This window comes from Schistocerca nitens, chromosome 2 (assembly GCF_023898315.1).
Source record: "Schistocerca nitens isolate TAMUIC-IGC-003100 chromosome 2, iqSchNite1.1, whole genome shotgun sequence".
NCBI lineage: Eukaryota > Metazoa > Arthropoda > Insecta > Orthoptera > Acrididae > Schistocerca > Schistocerca nitens.
Window position 1 is genome coordinate 808,949,989 of NC_064615.1, and position 19,036 is coordinate 808,969,024.

The 19,036-nt window shown below is 42.6% G+C and overlaps 1 protein-coding gene across 1 annotated transcript in view; it reads right to left on the minus strand.

Moving 5' to 3' along the window:
• LOC126234648 (rootletin) overlaps window positions 1–19,036 on the minus strand; it is a 246,891-nt gene that overhangs the window by 18,420 nt on the left and 209,435 nt on the right. Inside the window, exons 28-32 of the mRNA XM_049943380.1 lie at window positions 17,277–17,489; window positions 14,836–15,156; window positions 9,845–10,090; window positions 1,662–1,757; window positions 1,232–1,556 (exon numbers count right to left, since the gene is read on the minus strand). Coding sequence (XP_049799337.1) covers window positions 1,263–1,556; window positions 1,662–1,757; window positions 9,845–10,090; window positions 14,836–15,156; window positions 17,277–17,489 — 1,170 coding nt within the window. The 3' untranslated portion in view covers window positions 1,232–1,262. The remainder of the gene's footprint in view (window positions 1–1,231; window positions 1,557–1,661; window positions 1,758–9,844; window positions 10,091–14,835; window positions 15,157–17,276; window positions 17,490–19,036) is intronic.

The window sequence follows — 19,036 nt, forward strand, 5'->3', positions numbered from 1 at the left end:
CACAATGAGTTGCTTCCTCCAACAATAGTGGAATAGTCTATATGTTTTATGGATTGAAGAATCGCTTAGGTGGGTGTGAGTGGACCTGGAAAGTGTGGTGTCTATAGTGAATTTTGATGTAGGTTGTCATTGATGGTTTGCAGCTCTTTTTTATGGTATTGGTTCAAGTAAATAGTAAAAACAACTTTTTAGACCATAATATGCCTCCCCGAGTGTGGCAACTGCTAGAAACTTTTCTGTATCATCTACTATCCATAGAGCAAGGAGGAACACTACACTGAGGCTTGAAAGAAATCAAGCTGATATACATCATTTGCCTGATCAAAGCCATGACCTGAATCCAACAAACAACAAAAATTAGTGGAAAGCCTTCCCCAAAGATTTAATGCTGTAATAGAACTGCATGTTGCATGTTTAGTATCCCTGTAGCAAACATCAATAGATGTCTACAGATTTTTCACCACAAAAATTATCTTAACCCTCGAGCAGGCGCACCTATGTATAAAGTGCACCAAACAAAAATAAAATTGTTTTGCACTGTTCCACTGTTGTTTTGCAATTAAAGCCCATACCTATTCCTTCATTATTGGTTCAGCTAACTCAGTGATAAATTGTGTTGTCATATGTCCACATGAGCAGCGGTAACATAAAATAAACAGTGAGCTAGGTCAAAAAAATATATGATCAATGTAAAAAAAATGACCCACACTGTGAGCTAGCAGCACAGTCCCACAATGAGGCAGTTCTCTATGAGATAATGAGAAATTGAATAAGCAATTGGTTGAGATCTGATGCAAATGCACTGTTTAATACTTCGAGTGGGTCATTACTAAAGGGGAACATCTGTCCATGGCAACAGAGTGATAAAATAAAAGTTTAATTCATTATTGTCTAATTACACAGTGTTTCACCACATATTATGTACGTTTATTTTATTTTTGTTTAATTACATTAAGATTAAACTATGCTTTTCCCCTTACATGTTTACCACCATAACATAAAGACAGCTATTCTTTACATGTGTACACAGTATGCTGCACGCCTGCTCGTGTTATGAAAATCAGCGCACCCTCTCAAGGGTTAATGTGGGGGGTCTGTTTGTAATCGCAAACCAGTTTCAGACTAAAGTCACTGGCTTTTGAAAGATTTTGAAAATGGATTAAAGGCTACAAAAATGCTATCAAAATTTAATAATACATAATACTTGATATAAATTAATAAGAAATATTACCTGTGTATCTCATTTAGAACAGACATTAAGGTCACTTTGGTTGCCCATCAGAATATGAGTGATGTGATGATGGTGGAGGAAGAGCAAGGGTTGAGGTTGGAGGTTGTGGTGAAGTGCCTGTGGCAGATGCTAACGTTGTATCAAGTTTTCGAGTCTCATGCTCTAGCAGGAGAGCATCAAGCCCAGGATCCTGTGCCACAGTGCGTAAGGAATCTCCAAGTGCCTGTCTTAACTGCTGCATTTCTCGACCAGTTCTTGAGCTCCGTAGTACATAAAGCTGCCGCCGCTTCACTTCTTGTGCCAGCTGCTCCCGCAATAACTGGATCTAAAACATGTACTTTGCTACTCAAAATATGAGCTATGCCAAACAAATATAGCAATTTTCCAAATTTAACTGTATTTGTCAGAACAAATGTCATGTTAGTTTTACCTGATTTTCAAGACGAAGCACCTGCTGCCGGTGAGACTGCTCCCGAGCTTCCAACAGGCGTTCTGCTTGTAGCTGTGCTGCCCTCACTCTTTCCAGCTATAAGATTTCAGTAATGTATTATTCAAAAGTCATATATCTCCATTCATTTATTTTTCTGCATATATTAGATGTATTAATTACACTGCATTCGTCAGAGCATAACGGGCCTGTCATCTCATCCCTCCTCCTGCCCAGTTCTTTGTGAATGTATACAAACACAGTAATAACAACATCTAATCATTCAGTATAGTGAAATACTTTACTTTTAAAATTGTAATTTTAAAAAGGAATTAAAAGGAAGTGAAGGAGGAATATTAGTGTGCAACATCCTGTTGACAATGAAGTCATTAGAGGCAGAGCACAAGTGTGAATTGCGAATGAATGGGGCAGGAAATCTTATGTCCTGTTCAAAGGAACCATCCTGGCATTTGCCTTAATTAATTTAGGAAAACCACAGAAAACTGAAGCTTGGACAGCCACACAGGGATTTGAATTGCCTTCCTCCCGAATGGGTGGGCACTACAGTCTCAAAAATTTCAAGGAATGACATCATTCCCATGAGACTGTTAGTTTAAATGTGCACAATGAATTAAACAAGAGCCCTTATGGACAACATTATACTCCACAATAGTGTATTTCAATAATTTGTGTGTTTCAAAACTGAATTGCAAAGCTCTTTCTGTTGGGTAGTCTTTATTACAGAGCTATAGTTATACCACAGCACTTACTTAACAGGATATTACTAAAAACAAAATGAGTTTATGCTTATGTACATTATTTCCTACTGTCTTTGGACAATTCTGTATTGTGCCATTTTTTCCAGGGACAGAAGAGAAGATTTGAGGATAAAACAAGCACTGGTGCCTTTCATTTGGCATAGCTTTATTAATTCTAATTATGACTGGTGTGTGTGTGTGTGTGTGCGCGCGCGCGCGCGCGCGCGCGCGCGCGCACATCTGGGGGGGGGGGGGGGGGGGGAGGTTGGGGTGTGTGTGTGTGTACATGTGACATGAGAGCTGATGATGTGAACACAAGCTGAATGCATTAAGATTGTCCAGATATCAGGAGAGATGAGTACCCATGTTAATGCACAGGATTTCAACCACTTCTACTATGATAGACCCCTCATTACCACACTGCAGAGGTGAAAATTCTCACTAAATTACCTGGAACTGGTGGCTTTGATGCAGAAAAACTGAAAGCTGCATGACCCAAAATGTCTGATGGGAGGTACAACTATGTGAGAAAATCCCTCACTTGAAATTCTGTACAATCAAAGACTAGATGGAATTTCAAACACATTTATTAACTCTCCACATTCACAGTAGTGTACAATCATTACTATGAAAACATGATTCACAGAATCTCCACAAAAAACAAAGAGTAAAAATCAGTAGTAGCTCTGCTATTCTAAGAGCAAATGTGGCGTGTCGCTGCATGCGAATTGCTGCGCCCCGAGTGGCAAAAACGTTCAGCTTAAGAATGGCATACTTCTGTCCTCATTTACCACTCAAGCACGAACTTTGACGTGAGTGACTATTGTATGCGCTGACTGTGGTGTCAGTGTGGCAGCATTCACTGTAGGAGCCCCCTTGGTGAGAGCAGAGCATGGTAAGCCTTCTCTGTACCTGGCAAGAAAATGAACGTGTCTTCCAGAGAGAGTTGTGAATTTTGCTTCGTGGATGAGGTGGTAGTGGAATGGGAGGATGGATTGAAGTCCCTTCCTTCTCCTCTCCCGAATTCTTTGGCTGTGTAGTCAGCACCTCTTTGAACACGTATGCCGGCTTAACTCTATTTTGCCATTAATGAGACTGTCCATGGTATGTAAACTCCTGCGCAGTAAAGGGTGTGGTCCAGTGTAGGGTGGTTGCAGTGGCAGTTTGACGGCTTCCGTGAGAAGCATAACGTGTGTGCACGTGTCCAGATCCTTATGCACGAACATTGTGTGCTGTCCGTGACTAGGGGCTTTCACTGGTTCCATGCGGTCCACAGTCTAATGTAAATGATGTAGGAATTGTGGTCGATCGTTACGTCACATATCTGTGTGGCGTCGACGAATTCACCCAATAGATCCAGTGACTCTCCATATACAAGCTCTGCTGGTGAAGCCTCAATGTCTGGTTTGAACACAGTCCTCAGACCAAGTCGGACAATGGGCAGTGCTGACATTCATGTGTTCTCGTGGCACATCAGTGCTGCCTTTAAAGTGCGGTGCCATCTTTCCAGCGTGCCATTACTAGCCAGGTGGTAGGCTGTGGTCTTATGGTGCGAGTATCGCAGAACTTGGCTACCTGCATGAACAATTCAGACTCAAACTGTCTCCCCCTGTTGGTTGTAATAGGGACAGGGCAACCGAATCTGGTGAGCCATGTTGACGTGAAAGCTGCTGCTAGCATTTCTGCTGAAATGTGATACGTAGGTACTGCTTCTGGCCAACGCATGTACCTGTTGATCATTGTCATTAAATAGTGATGGCCATCTGAGGGAGGCAGTGGTCCTACCACGTCGATATGAACGTGAGCGAAATGCGCACTGCCATCTGGGACCTCCCCTATTGGAACATGCATGTGGTGGGTAGCTTTGCATAACTGGTAGCGCAGGCAAGCTCTACACCACTGACGACAATCTCTGTCCATGCCCAGCCACACAAATCTCTTTGAGACCAGCTAAACCATTCCGTACACTCCAGGGTGACACAGGTTATTGAACACTGTTTGGTGGAATGCGGTCGGTACATATGGTTGTGATCTGCCGTGCAGTACATTGCAGTAGACCTTGCCAGTTTCGCCTGGAATGTCGACCAGTTGCAATTTTATCGAAGTTTTGTCGTCGCGTAATATTGCTTGTAGTTCAGGGTCTTCTTGCTGCGTGACTGCTAGTTCTGTCATATTCAATGGTTGTGAAACACCAGATACTCTGGATAAGCAGTCGGCCACCATGTTGGTCAATCTGGAAATGTGCAGCAAGTCCATTGCACGGGAGCGTTGTCTCGTACCAATGCGCCTCAAAGTGCTGCATTTAACGATGCTTGTTGCTCGGCAGCACGTGGTAAATGGCGCCGGTAAAAATTCAGCATCCCGAGGTATCTGCATAGCTCTTTTCGCTGGTAGGCTTTGGTAGTTGTAAGATGGCCTCTACTTTTTCTGGTAGTGGTGCAGAACCAGAGGACAATATGTGGTGGCCCAGAAATTCAACTTAAGGCTGGCCAAAAACACATTTAGCAGTGTTTAAAACTACGTTGTACTTCTCGAGTCATTTAAAAACCTCACATAAGTGACTATGGTGCTGTTCTCTGGTTTACGAATAGACCAACGTATCGTCCAGCTATGTGAAGCAGATAGGTAGCCCCCACAAGATGGAATCTATAAACTGCTGCCAGGTCCGTGCTGCATTCTGCAACCTGAATGTCATAACCTTTGATATGAAAAATCTGAAGGGTGTAATTATAGCCATCTTGGGAATGTCCTCTGGCACGACTGGAATTTGTGTGTAGACCTTCACATAATCAATGACGCTCAATATTGTTGAGCCATGAAGAGCATGACTGTAGTCACGTAATAATGGTACCAGGTTGTAGTCAGGAATAGCCCTGCCATTGAGCACCTGGTAATTGCCGCATAGACGCCAGGCTCCACCTTTTTTAGGTACTAGGTGTAATGCCGATGCCCACGAACTGGATGATGGGCGAATAAGTTCCTCCTTCAGCATAAGATCAAACTCTGCCTTTGCGCTATTGCGAGGTGTCCGGGCACTAATCTGCGTGGGTGACATGACACAAGTGGTCCATCTGTAGTTTTGATGTGGTGGACAGCGTCGTGCAACACCTGCTGTGGCACTCCCGGTGGTCTAGTTAAGGCTGGAAAATCTTGCAAAATTGTGTGGTACTCTTCATTTGCTACTTGCACAAGCTTGATGTTACTGGTTCTAGCATCATGGAGGTATCCAACGGTTGTCAGACCATTACGGCTGTTCACAAGGCAGGCATTAGATACATCAGCAAAAGTTTGAAATATGCTAAGAAGTCAGTGCCTATTATTGCCACAGCCATATCTGCTACTGTGAAATTCCATGTTAACTGTCTGCGCAGGCCTAGATTCACATCCTCATGCCATGTACCATAAGTTGGGATCTCTGTATTGTTATCAGCTGATAAGTTGATTGCCGTGCGTTGCCGGCAGCAACGGAGTGACTTCCTCAGTAAAATACTCAGATCAGATCCAGAATCAATTAGATATTTCATTCCTGAGGTCCGATCCGTTATAAATAGGTGCCGAGAGGTGTTGTGGCAGTCAGTGGCACCTACTGATGACCATCATTCGCATTTGGGAATGTGCATGGCCTTGTACACTTTTCCGCCTGCTCACCGTATCTGTTGTGGTACCAGCAAACTGTGGGGCAAGACTGACATGGTATGCAAAGTGGAGCGACTCCTTGAATGTCGTTGGCTACGCCTCCTACGGAGGCTTGTATTACCGCATGAAAGCAAAGCTGCCATCTGTGCACTTAAGAGACCACCTTGGCAACCAGGGCATCGTAATCAGTATGCGACACCATAGAGGTTATTGACATAACACTGGAAGGAACAGTTCCTGAAGTGACCTGCGAGCATGGCATGATGGCATCTTGAAAGCGGTCAGCAAGTTCTGCGACCGCGTCCAGTGACATGTCTGACTGCGTAGCAATGATAGCTTTTACCTAAACCAGCAGAGGGTTGCTCCAAATTGTGTGCAGGAGGTTGTCAGGATGCCGATGGCCACATTGTTGCGAAGGTTGGAAAGATATTATGATGGTTTCCCGTTGCCCATTTCTTCTTGAGTCAATACCAGATGAAAGTGATCTTCCTGTGAAGCTGGTATATGATGTATGAGCTCTGCTTTTAATCTATCATACATGTTTTCCATTGGAGGAGCTGTTATTACGTCTTGGACCTCCATAGCACATCACTGGTTGAGCTGGCTTATGACCAAAGAAAATTTTTTGTTATCGGTGGTTATTCTGGCGTAGGAAAAGTTTGCCTCCACCTCAGAAAACCACAATACGGGATTGTGGGGCCAAAAGTGCGGGAGGTGCACTGCCAGGCGTGATACTGTAGACAGTTCCATCAATGTTTGCAAATACTGTACGGCAAAATCACTTCAGGGTCACCACTGATGGGAGGAATGACTATGTGAGAAAATCCCGCACTTCAACTTCCATACAATCAAAGATTAAATGGAACTTCAAACAGATTTATTAACTCTCCACATTCGCAGTTGTGTAAAAGCATTACTATATCAACAAGTCACAGAATCTCTATAAAAAACAAAGAGTAAAAATTGGTAGTTGCTCTGCTATTCTAAGAGCAAATGAGGCACGTCTCTGCACGTGAATCACCATGACCCTAGAGGCAAAAGCACTCTGCATAAGGTCGGCATTCTTCTGTCTTCATTTTGCACTCGCGTGTGTACTTTGACGTGGGTGACCATCGCATGCACCGACTGTGCTGACAGTGTGTAGCAGTCGCTACATGTCTATAGATAAAGCAACATCAATTGCTGATCTGGCAATTTTCAGTAACAGTCCACAGTTTAGTACTCACCGCATCTTGCAGGAAATTGGGGTTAGCTGTGCACCAATAATGATAATTTTGGCAACACATAAATGACACTCTTATGAAATGCAAATACACTCCTGGAAATTGAAATAAGAACAACGTGAATTCATTGTCCCAGGAAGGGGAAACTTTATTGACACATTCCTGGGGTCAGATACATCACATGATCACACTGACAGAACCACAGGCACATAGACACAGGCAACAGAGCATGGACAATGTCGGTAATAGTACAGTGTATATCCACCTTTCGCTGCAATGCAGGCTGCTATTCTCCCATGGAGACGATCGTAGAGATGCTGGATGTAGTCCTGTGGAACGGCTTGCCATGCCATTTCCACCTGGCACCTCAGTTGGACCAGCGTTCGTGCTGGACGTGCAGACCGCGTGAGACGACGCTTCATCCAGTCCCAAACATGCTCAATGGGGGACAGATCCGGAGATCTTGCTGGCCAGGGTAGTTGACTTACACCTTCTAGAGCACGTTGGGTGGCATGGGATACATGCGGACGTGCATTGTCCTGTTGGAACAGCAAGTTCCCTTGCCGGTCTAGGAATGGTAGAACGATGGGTTCGATGACGGTTTGGATGTACCGTGCACTATTCAGTGTCCCCTCGACGATCACCAGTGGTGTACGGCCAGTGTAGGAGATCGCTCCCCACACCATGATGCCGGGTGTTGGCCCTATGTGCCTCGGTCGTATGCAGTCCTGATTGTGGCGCTCACCTGCACGGCGCCAAACACGCATACGACCATCATTGGCACCAAGGCAGAAGCGACTCTCATCGCTGAAGACGACACGTCTCCATTCGTCCCTCCATTCACGCCTGTCGCGACACCACTGGAGGCGGGCTGCACGATGTTGGGGCGTGAGCGGAAGACGGCCTAACGGTGTGCGGGACCGTAGCCCAGCTTCATGGAGACGGTTGCGAATGGTCCTCGCCGATACCCCAGGAGCAACAGTGTCCCTAATTTGCTGGGAAGTGGCGGTGCGGTCCCCTACGGCACTGCGTAGGATCCTACGGTCTTGGCGTGCATCCGTGCGTCGCTGCGGTCCGGTCCCAGGTCGACGGGCACGTGCACCTTCCGCCGACCACTGACGACAACATCGATGTACTGTGGAGACCTCACGCCCCACGTGTTGAGCAATTCGGCGGTACGTCCACCCGGCCTCCCGCATGCCCACTATACACCCTCGCTCAAAGTCCGTCAACTGCACATACGGTTCACGTCCACGCTGTCGCGGCATGCTACCAGTGTTAAAGACTGCGATGGAGCTCCGTATGCCACGGCAAACTGGCTGACACTGACGGCGGCGGTGCACAAATGCTGCGCAGCTAGCGCCATTCGACGGCCAACACCGCGGTTCCTGGTGTGTCCGCTGTGCCGTGCGTGTGATCATTGCTTGTACAGCCCTCTCGCAGTGTCCGGAGCAAGTATGGTGGGTCTGACACACCGGTGTCGATGTGTTCTTTTTTACATTTCCAGGAGTGTATTATAATCTCTCACTGAGACAATCTGGATTGTAGGGTCTAGTCTGCAGGTTGGGTGACATGCATACTGGATGAAGGCAACCATTTCCCCTATGACATACTATTTACTGATGAAGCTAATTCTTATACGAATTGGCCAGATGTCAACCATCACAGGATTGATCCATGAAAGACAGCTGATGCATTGTAGTGATATTTTGTGTGGAATATAGAGTTCTCATATTGTTGGGCCCTTCATTCAGGGTACTTTGATAGCAGTGTGTTATCTACAGTTGTTAACCAAAGATGTTTCCACTGTTGCTGTCTGAAGGCAGGAGGTTCCCACTTTCTTTCACCATGATGGTGGCTCACTTCATTATGGGTTAGCAGTCTGGACATATCCACATATCCAGGAGAACACACACATAAAAAAAGGTTATACTTATGCAAGCTTTTGGAGCTAGTGGCTCCTTCTTCTGGAAGAAGGAGCCATTCTCCGAAAGCTTGCATAAGTATAACCTTCTTTTATGTGTGTGTTCTCCTGCTGCCACTTGGTGAGCAGTTTTTTTTAAAAAAAAACTATTCAGTACATTACATTACATTGTCAAAAATTGATTATTTTCAATGTTATAAATAAACAGTTTGATGTATGGTACCAGAGAGAGGCTGTCACACTCCTTGCTTTAAATCTATTAGGTTTCTAATTGTGCAGACATGTGAAGGCAAAAATTGCATATTTCAGGGAAAACACTGCTGATGCTTGTGTTTGCATTATGGAACATGTGTTGATTAAAGTCATGGAGGAATGGCTGAAATGTATAACAACCACCTTACATCATGTTGGAAAACATGTCAAGCACATACCGTAACTTTTAAGTGCTACAACCATTTGCCTTGTTCTGTACAAAACATGATGTAACTCGTGAATGAATACAGGTATACTCAAATGCAAGACATCATTGTTATTCTCGTGTGATTCTTTATCCATGTAATGTATCAGTGACCTCCTTCCATTTAAAAATTACGAGTTGCATCCACGGTGACAGCCTTTAAACTTATTCTCAGTTAATTTCCTTACCTCTGCAGAACGATCTGGTCTCTGGTCAGAGTGCTGTGAACGTAATCTTGCCAGCTCTGACTCCTTTTCAGCCAGCTGTGCTTCTAACCGCCGCACTTGCAGTCGCAGATCACGGTTCTCCTTCTCCACTGCTTGAATTTCTGCAGTATCCGTCTTCTCTGGTCGCTCATAACTCTTGCTACGGCTTGACATCATTGCTTTGCTGCTGCGTTCCAAACTGCGTTTCTCTGCTTCTAACTGACGTACCTAAATGGAGGGGGAAACATAAAGTGGGTCACAATTCTCACTAGACAATAATAGGTTTGGTCTTACATCAGTGAAAGAATATTCTACAGATGAGTTTTAACTCTAATATGAACAATAATGAATTAGATAATATGATATGACTTGCTGACGGAAAAAAGGTAATGTGCCAAGCTGAAGTAATATTGTTTTCTGCTGTATAATTCTAAATGAATAAATACATCAATGGAAAATTCAAGGTGCAATGTGGTTATGTATAACAGGATGGACCACCAACTGCAAGAGGTGCTGAGCACAGGTAGGCATACAAAACAGTAACTTATTCCTCATTCAGAGTTACACACACACACACACACACACACACACACACACACACACACAGAGTAGTCTAACTCACATAGTCAACTGTACCTCTCTGCTAACAAAAACAATGGTTTTTACAAGAACAAATGTTCACTAACTGAGAAACAACGGGTAGAAAAGAATTGACTTAAAAGACAAATAAATAAAATCTGAAAGTAGTTGTGAAACATTACTATCATTTCTGTTCATGTAGGGAAAATTTCATGGTGGGTGCTCCATTCAAAACATTTGAAAAAACATCAATAAACATTACTTTCTCACATACCCTGATTTATTTGTAGCAAAGAATTTTCAACATGATTACAACACCAGAAATCAAAATAATTTTATGCTGCCCACCTACAGTTTAAAACTTTGTGCTCAATGGGTATGAAAATTTACAACAAAGTGAAAGGAAGAGAATTGCTCAGCATAAATTTAGAAACATTGAAAAAATCCTTATACGAGAAACTAGTGCAGAAATGTTACTATTCAGTAGAAGAATTCATAAATGACAACCTGAAAATTTGAGCAGGAGAGAGCAAGTAATTAGAACTGTTAATTTTTTAAAGTTTGTTACTTTGAAGAAAAATTATTAATTGCTTAATTAAGTAATTATTCAGTACCGTATATTATATTACTGGTATTATAAGGAGACACCACCTTAGAGTAGCACTGTCCATGTGGGTGAGAGGGTTTGCGTGCTCCAGGGAAGCAGAGGGCCATGCCGGCAGTAGTGTAGCTACTGGCAGGGCCTCCCAAGCTGGACAGGCCTCTGCAGAGCAGTCAGATAAAGTGTGTCTCACAATGCCTGTTCTTTCCTCTTATCCTATCCTGTTTCCCATCTCTTGTCTTCGGAGATACAGACTTCGTTAGTACTGGCATGCCATCTGTATAGGAGAGGGACAACTCCAAGCTGAAGCCCAGAATCGGCACTTCCATTAGGCGCAAGTACAGTCCAACTGGAAATGAGTGACAATTGCCTGCAGCCAACCTGATTCCACACAGCACATATTTTTGCTCCTGTGGAAACAGTCAGCTAGGCCGAGAGCGTGGCACGAGTACTGTGCAGGCTTGATGTCACCTAAAATCTGCATTCCAGATGCAGTAGCATCCATGGAGAGGACACTCCATCCATGTGAAAACAACATGGACAGCGGCAGTTACCAGTCATAAGCTCACTCTAATGGGTGTAGGAGCGGGCAGCAGGGGTTGCTATTGAGAGCGGGAGGGCCAGTAAGTCCACTGGCCAGTCACCGCTCGCTTCAAGCTGGGCAGTCCCGGTTGTTCCATCTGGTGTATGGAACACTAGCACTGCTAGAAGTCGTCACCATAATATCAACACCTGCTGATACAAAAACAAAATAAAAAGTGAAGATATTTCATTACGCACATCGGTACATGGAGCATCTCCACTATGCTGCAAGGCTTCCTGGACACCTGTGGAAGCTCCCGAGAGCTCGCAAAACGGCTGCTATCGACTTGCAGATAGTCAGACCCCAGCACTGCAGGAAACCACGCTACCAGAAGGAGGCTCAATATGGGAAAAAATCTACACTTTTTCTGGAAGGGCAAAGATGTTGCTAGTCCCTGACAGCATGGAATCAGTTTTGCTGTCTGCAATGGCTTGCAGTGTTGTAACGAAAACCCGATTGAGATCTCAGAATGCATTATGACTGCGTTTCACAACAAACAGTGGACCACTGATGCTGATATCTGTACATGCACCAACACTTACCTCAGCTGCAGATGCCAAGGGTCAGTTTTATGAACAACTCAGGGATGTGGTACAAGGAGTGCACTCCGAGGACCATTTATGCATCCTTGGTGATTTAAATGCTCATATTGGTAGTGATTCTGCCACTTGGCCTGATTGCCTAGGCAAACATGGAGTGGGCAAGATGAATGAAAATCATCTACAATTGCTTGAATTCTGTGAAAAGTATCAGTTGTGTGTCATCAATACATACTTTAAAGGCAAACTGAACCACAGGGTTTCCTGGATGCACCCCTGCTTAAAACATTGGCACCAATTAGATCTTATTCTAACTAAAAGGAAAGATCTGCATTACTTTCTTCATACACGTTCTTTCCTTAGTGCAGAGTGTGACACGGACCATGCACTAGTAGTGACAAAAGTGCACTTCATGACCAAAAAGTTTCACTCTGCCAGAAGACCTTTCAAAACAAAAATTAGTCTTTGCCAAACAAGAACACTGCTGCAATAGAAGTATTTAGTGATGTGATATGAAAAGAGGTGGATCCCTGCGACCAGCCGCTCCTATTTGTGAAGACTGGCAGAAGATAAAATTGCTTCTTACAGTTACAGCTGGAAATGTGTTCGGTAATCTGTAAGCAAAATCCCAGGATTGGTTCATTGAGATGTAGAAGTCCAGAAACCTCTCGTTGAGGCTAAGCGTCAGGCCACTGTCATCTGGCATAAAAACCCAGTCAATTCTACACGCAGGGAGTTAAGCAAAGCAAAGGCAGCTGTTCAACACACTGTCCGCAACTGCATCAATTCCTATTGGGAGCAATTTTGCACTGGCATACAGGAATGTTTCAATACTGGTGACATTCGTGGTGTGTACTTGAGCATTAAACAGGCCATTGCACCCATTCCAAAGAAGAGTGTACCACTCAAGGAAATAGATGGAAAAGTCATCACAGATCGAAATCATCACAGATCGAAATCGTCAATTACTCCATCATCTATTCACATACCATCAACATTAGTCCAAACGCAGTGGATGAAATTCCTCAGATGACACTTTACCATGCCTTGGATGTCACGCCTACTATGGAGAAGCTTCAAAGAGCAATTGCACATCTTAAATGTGGGAAGTGGCCTGGCAAAGAAATTGTAAAACTTATGCCAGTTTTTCTGCTGCTTCTCAACCTCTTACTGAAATGTTGAGATGAGGGTACAATGCCAAAAGACATGTGCAATGCCAAAATTGTTACTTTATACAAAGGTAAAGATGATCATGGCGATTGCAACTGTCACCATGAAATCTCACTTCTGAGTATACTTGGAAAAACATTTGCCTGTGTGGTGGTGGACAGATTTCACAAGCTTGTAGAGCACATATACCCTGAGGAACCATGTGGGTTTCGTCTCTAATGATCTACAGTTGATACAATCTTCACATTCTGGCAAATTCAAGAAAAGTGCCACAAGCAGAAAACCCTTCTGTTCATTGCCTTTATCGACCTAAACAAGGCTTTTGACACAGTCAGCAGGGGACTGAATGCAGTACTTTTGAAGATAGGGTGTCCTCCAAAGCTCTTAAAGATGATCATGGCTTTTCATGAAGATATGGAAGGTGCTGTGGTCCTTGAAGGAATCACATCTGACCCGTTTGCTGTGACAAAAGGGGTTCATAAAGGCTGTGTGTTGGCTTTCACTTTGTTCAATATTTTTTAATTACCACTCCTCAAAGTTGCTTTTGGTGAAACTAACCTGGGCATTCATTTGTATACCAGAGCTGATGGGAAGCTCTGCAACATTTCTCTATCCAGATCCCAGCACTTTGGAGAATACTTGCTTGCAAATAGCCTTTTATCTGCTGACGATGGTGCATTTGTAGCACATACTCAAAACGATCTGCAAGAGTTTGTGGATAAATTCTCTACTGCATGCAAGCTCTTCTCCATGCCTATAAATGTAAAGATGACAGTTCTCATGGCACAAGGATACACAGATCCACCTGTCATCAAACTGCATGGCACCTTGTTGAAGGAAGTCAATAAATTCTGCTATCTTGGTTCAATAATGACAGAAGATCTCTCCCTGGATGATGAGATAAATGCACGAAATAGGAAAGTTCCGTACACGAGCATGGGACATCAATCTTACATTGTCGACAAAAATACTTGTGTATCAATCGTGTGCTGAGTACTCTCCTGTAAACACACACTTATTGCTCTCATAATTTTAACACTGCAAGGTGGCTAAGAAATGCAGTGATGTGCAAACTTAAGAAAAATGTAACAGGGGAATTTGTGAAACCACAACGGTTCTCAAAAATTAACTTTCTCTCTCTAGAATACCAACAAGTAGTCTCCACTCACCACAACTGGACAATTACACAACATCAGATTTGAAAGGAAAATTGTGTGAGGTTTTTAATTTTAGCATGTAGTGCAATCAGAATAAGAACAGCAGCTGTTCTAGTGCATAATGGTGCAATCTGCATAATCTTTTAATACCAGAGCAATACATCAAAAACCCAGAAAATTGTAAGATATGTTTCTATCCAAGTGCAGACATGGCTCACTCACTTACTGAAATGAAGCTGACTGACATAATAGATGTAATTACCAAAATTTAGTAGACCTCATTTTCACTAAACAGTTTTATAGTTCTTATTTCTCATAAATACAGCAATCAAACTTTTCCTCACCTTGTCTGAGAGTGCTTCAACACGACCACGTAATTCAGAGCGGTCCCTTTGGGATGCAGCAAGTTGGCGGTTAAGCTCATCATCACGGCCAGGCAACTGTCCAGAGGTTGCGCCATCAGATGGCCAGGCAGCCAAACGTAATTGAGCCTCTAGCCCTGAACGTGTGACTTCTGCATCTGCTAACTCTACTTGAAGACGTTGTGTCTGCTCCTGCAACTGCTGCTGTGAACGTCGAAGCTCTGCATTGCTCTGTTGCGCTGCGTCTAGTCTCTCAGACAGAACACGCCGTTCATTTTCACTGTTGGTTAAAGACTTCTGCAACTGTGTAATAATTTTACCATTAGGATAACATTAAAATATTATTTTAATAACTTACTGAGAATAATTTTATATGTATGAAGCTACGTTTTACCAGAAATATATTCTCATATCCAAACAGAATTTTATGTAATGCAAGAAAAAAGAAAATAATAAGTCATTTGTCTCCTTTATGTTCCTTAAAGCTGTCCATCTTTATAAGGTGACTGTCAGTGAATCACATTTATTCAACTTGAGACATGACAGGCCCTATGGATGAATGCCTTCATAAATGAAAATGTCATGTTATTTTACACTGTGGAGATAATTAGTGTATATAAAACACTTACATGTAACACAGAAGCACAGTTGCGAAGGAGGGAGGGGAGGGGGAGGGGGAGAGGGAGGGGGAGGGGAGGGGTAGAGAGAGAGAGAGAGAGAGAGAGAGAGAGAGAGAGAGAGAGAGAGAGAGAGACGGGGTTCATTACAATGACGATAGAGAAATTGGACAGAAAATATAGAGGGGAAAGATTTCAAAATGAAATACTCCTGGTACCAATAAAGTTGTAATTTTATTCACACAACTGATTTAAGTAGTTATGCCACATCTGGCTGCTACTGCTGGGAGCCAAATGCCAAACACTTCTTCTGCCAATCAAAACAAGCTTTGAGTGAGAAAATGCACACCGAAATAAACAGTGATAATATGAAATGATACAACAAATGTAATGAACAAAATGAGAAGCATGTGAGCTGCAACTTTCAAAACTGTAGCCAAATTGAAATATGAAAGTAATTTGAAAGACTGTCTATTCTTTTCTGAGCACTGAGGTGGTGGCATTTAAGGTAAACTGAGAAAGTACAAAAACTGCTTCTCCTGTATAGTATCAATGACTGAAATTGAAAAGACTGCAAGAATTGGATAGGGATAAGGTACAAAATACCTCCTCCACACATCATGCAGTTGCCTGTGAAGTATGGACACATATGTTATCTTTGCATAAAACTTGGAAACAAAATGTTATCAGAGATAATACTGTGTAAATAACTTGACTTAAGGCCTATGACAGTGACTGAGATATATGTGATTGTCAATAAAAATGATGGATGCTGTTTCTAATAGTTTAGGTCATAATAATAATTTTTATTAACATAGTGTTTACAGGTGTGTAGCCAAGTTGTTGTTTCCATTTTTTCCAGTTAGGGAAACAACTCTGCTGTATACGAGATGCACAACATTTATCAATCATAATGAGAAAATCTGACAAATCACGATAACTTTTATTATTACATAAACTACTATGAGCTCTGCAAATTGTGCACTACCTTCAAACAATAAAATCTAAAGTTGCTCCTCCTGTTTATGAGAATCATGAGATAAAATTCTGTGATTTCATTACACCAGCTTCAAGCTCCTAACCTGACTACAAATTTCCATCTGTTCAAAATATCCATAAAAAGCAAATAATTAAGCAGATACAAAAGTCTCAGAAAAGATATTTGCAAGTAAAGAAGAAGTCGCCTGAAAGCTAGAATATTTTTAACTTATTTGTACCTATGTTGACAACTGAGTGCCTCTACCATTCACTGAGCTGTTCTCTTTAATTCCGATGTTATCTGTGTTCTACCCAGACTATCCACTATCATATCCTTATTTCCAAATTATCAACTACAGAATGATTGTTACATCAGTAAAATAATGAAAAATTGAAATCATTACTACACCTGAGTCACAGTTTTGATACTGACCATTTTTTTCTTATTATGTATATTTTGTTACTGCTAGGGTGAAGGTACATGCTTGCCAAGAAACACACTGGATAAATGGGAAGGAAGGAAAGTGAAAGAAGAGTTCAACATTTGACAACATTTAACACAAATACTGCAGTATTTCTGATATGATGATGGCGAATGAACTTCTGTAGAAAAATACTGAATGATGTAGTAAACATTTCCCTTCATGAACGTTGCATAAGAAACTGATAACTAAAGATCTGATTTTGAGTGACTGAAACCCACACTGAACAAGCAGTTGTGGCAAGTAGCCATAATGTTGATGTCGAGGCTGATAGTGTTTTTTGAAGAGATAAATCCAGAAATATCACAAAATCTACACTAATCATATTGAAACAAGCAACAAATACCTGTTTAAGCCTCTCCATACTACTCTGGGCAGTGGAACTAGAATCGGCAAGAGCTCGCTCAAGTGCTTGTATTTCTGTTCGAAGCTCCTGTTCAGCTGTACTTGCACGCTCCAGAGCAAGGTTTAATTGTTCAATTGTTGTCTTCAGGGATGCACATCGTTCTTCCAAGCCTGTCAAGCTACGAGCCTGTGTGTCGCATTTCTCTTGCATCTTCTGCAATTTATAAATAAACAAGTTTGGTATCAGGCAAACAGATTGCTAACAGGCAAACAGGGGACTACAATGTAACAAAATTACTCATAATAATCCCCCCCCCTCCCCCCCCCCCCACACACACACACAGGGTAAGGCGAGGGGGAGGGGGAGAATTTCTGTCGCCATTCTGGCTAATGACAAATACAAGTCTGAAGGTCAGGCACATTGTTCAAGATGTGCTTATCTGCTGTTCAACAATACCTCGGTCGAGGAATGTCTTTCCTTCCTTCATAAACTCCAAACAGAGATACAAAAAAAGATTGCTTGCTCCCCCCCCCCCCCCCCCCTCTCTCTCTCTCTCTCTCTCTCTCACACACACACACACACACACACACACACACACACACACACAGAGAGAGAGAACAATAACTGTGTACAACATACCACAGTGCTGCACAGGAAGATGAGATGAACAATTTAGAAACTACCAAACATTGGCCTACAAAACCCACCTAAGCTAAAGTGCATGCACAGCGTGCAAGAGTTTCAGTATTCTCTTGCTCTCTGTGTGCCAACTATTGGCCCTAGAGAAGAAAATGAATAGGTCATTTTCTGCAGCAAATTGAATGTAGTGTAATTTTGTACTGGGGTACATTTTCGCTAGAGCCTGCAGTTTATGAGTTGTTCAATGAAAACGTGCAAAAGTGTCCTTCATACGCACCCCTCTCCCAGTCACGATTTTTAGTATATTGTTCATGGCACTCCCTCCAACAAACGTACAAAACTTTGTGACTATATGATTCTTTTCCATATTTGACATTTATGGTCTTCATTTTCTAGGCTATAGTTATGCCATCAGCTTAGTCGTGCACTTCTTGTTGCTGTGATCTTCAGTCCAAAGACTGGTCCACAGCTTGTGGTCTAGTGGATAGCATTCCTGCCACTGGATCATGGGATCCCGGGTTCAATTCCCAGCTGGGTTTGGGATTTTCTCTGCCTGGGGACTGGGTGTTTGTGTTGTCCTCATCTTTTCATCATCATCATCATCATCATCATCATCATCACCATACGTGACAGTGGCTAGAATCAGACTATGTAAAAAAACTGGAATGTGAAAGGTCTCCCTCTACAATTTTTACCCTCACTGCTTCCCTTCTATACTAAACTGGCGATCCCTTGATGCCTTTCCCCCAAGACATTTAAATCTTGTAGGTAAAGATGAGACTTAAATGTCCCAGGGAAAATTTAATTATAAGATCTATGGGTTTCTTCTTATATTAAGAAAGTAGCTTTTCGACAACCATTTAACAAACATTTAGTTTGTCTTCTGTAAAGAGTTCTCTAGCGAGAAAGCAAGAAATGTCCTCACAAACTCAGTTCTGGTAGAAATAAACAAGAAGAATCACACTGGTGGTATTCTCTACGAGCCTGTCAAGACCCTTGATTGGGTAGATCATAAAATTCTACAAGGGAAATTAAAATTTTATCTTATTTATTACATCCCCTAGCATAGACTGAGTCATATCTCAACAAAAGAAAATTAAGGACCAAATTAATAAATGATA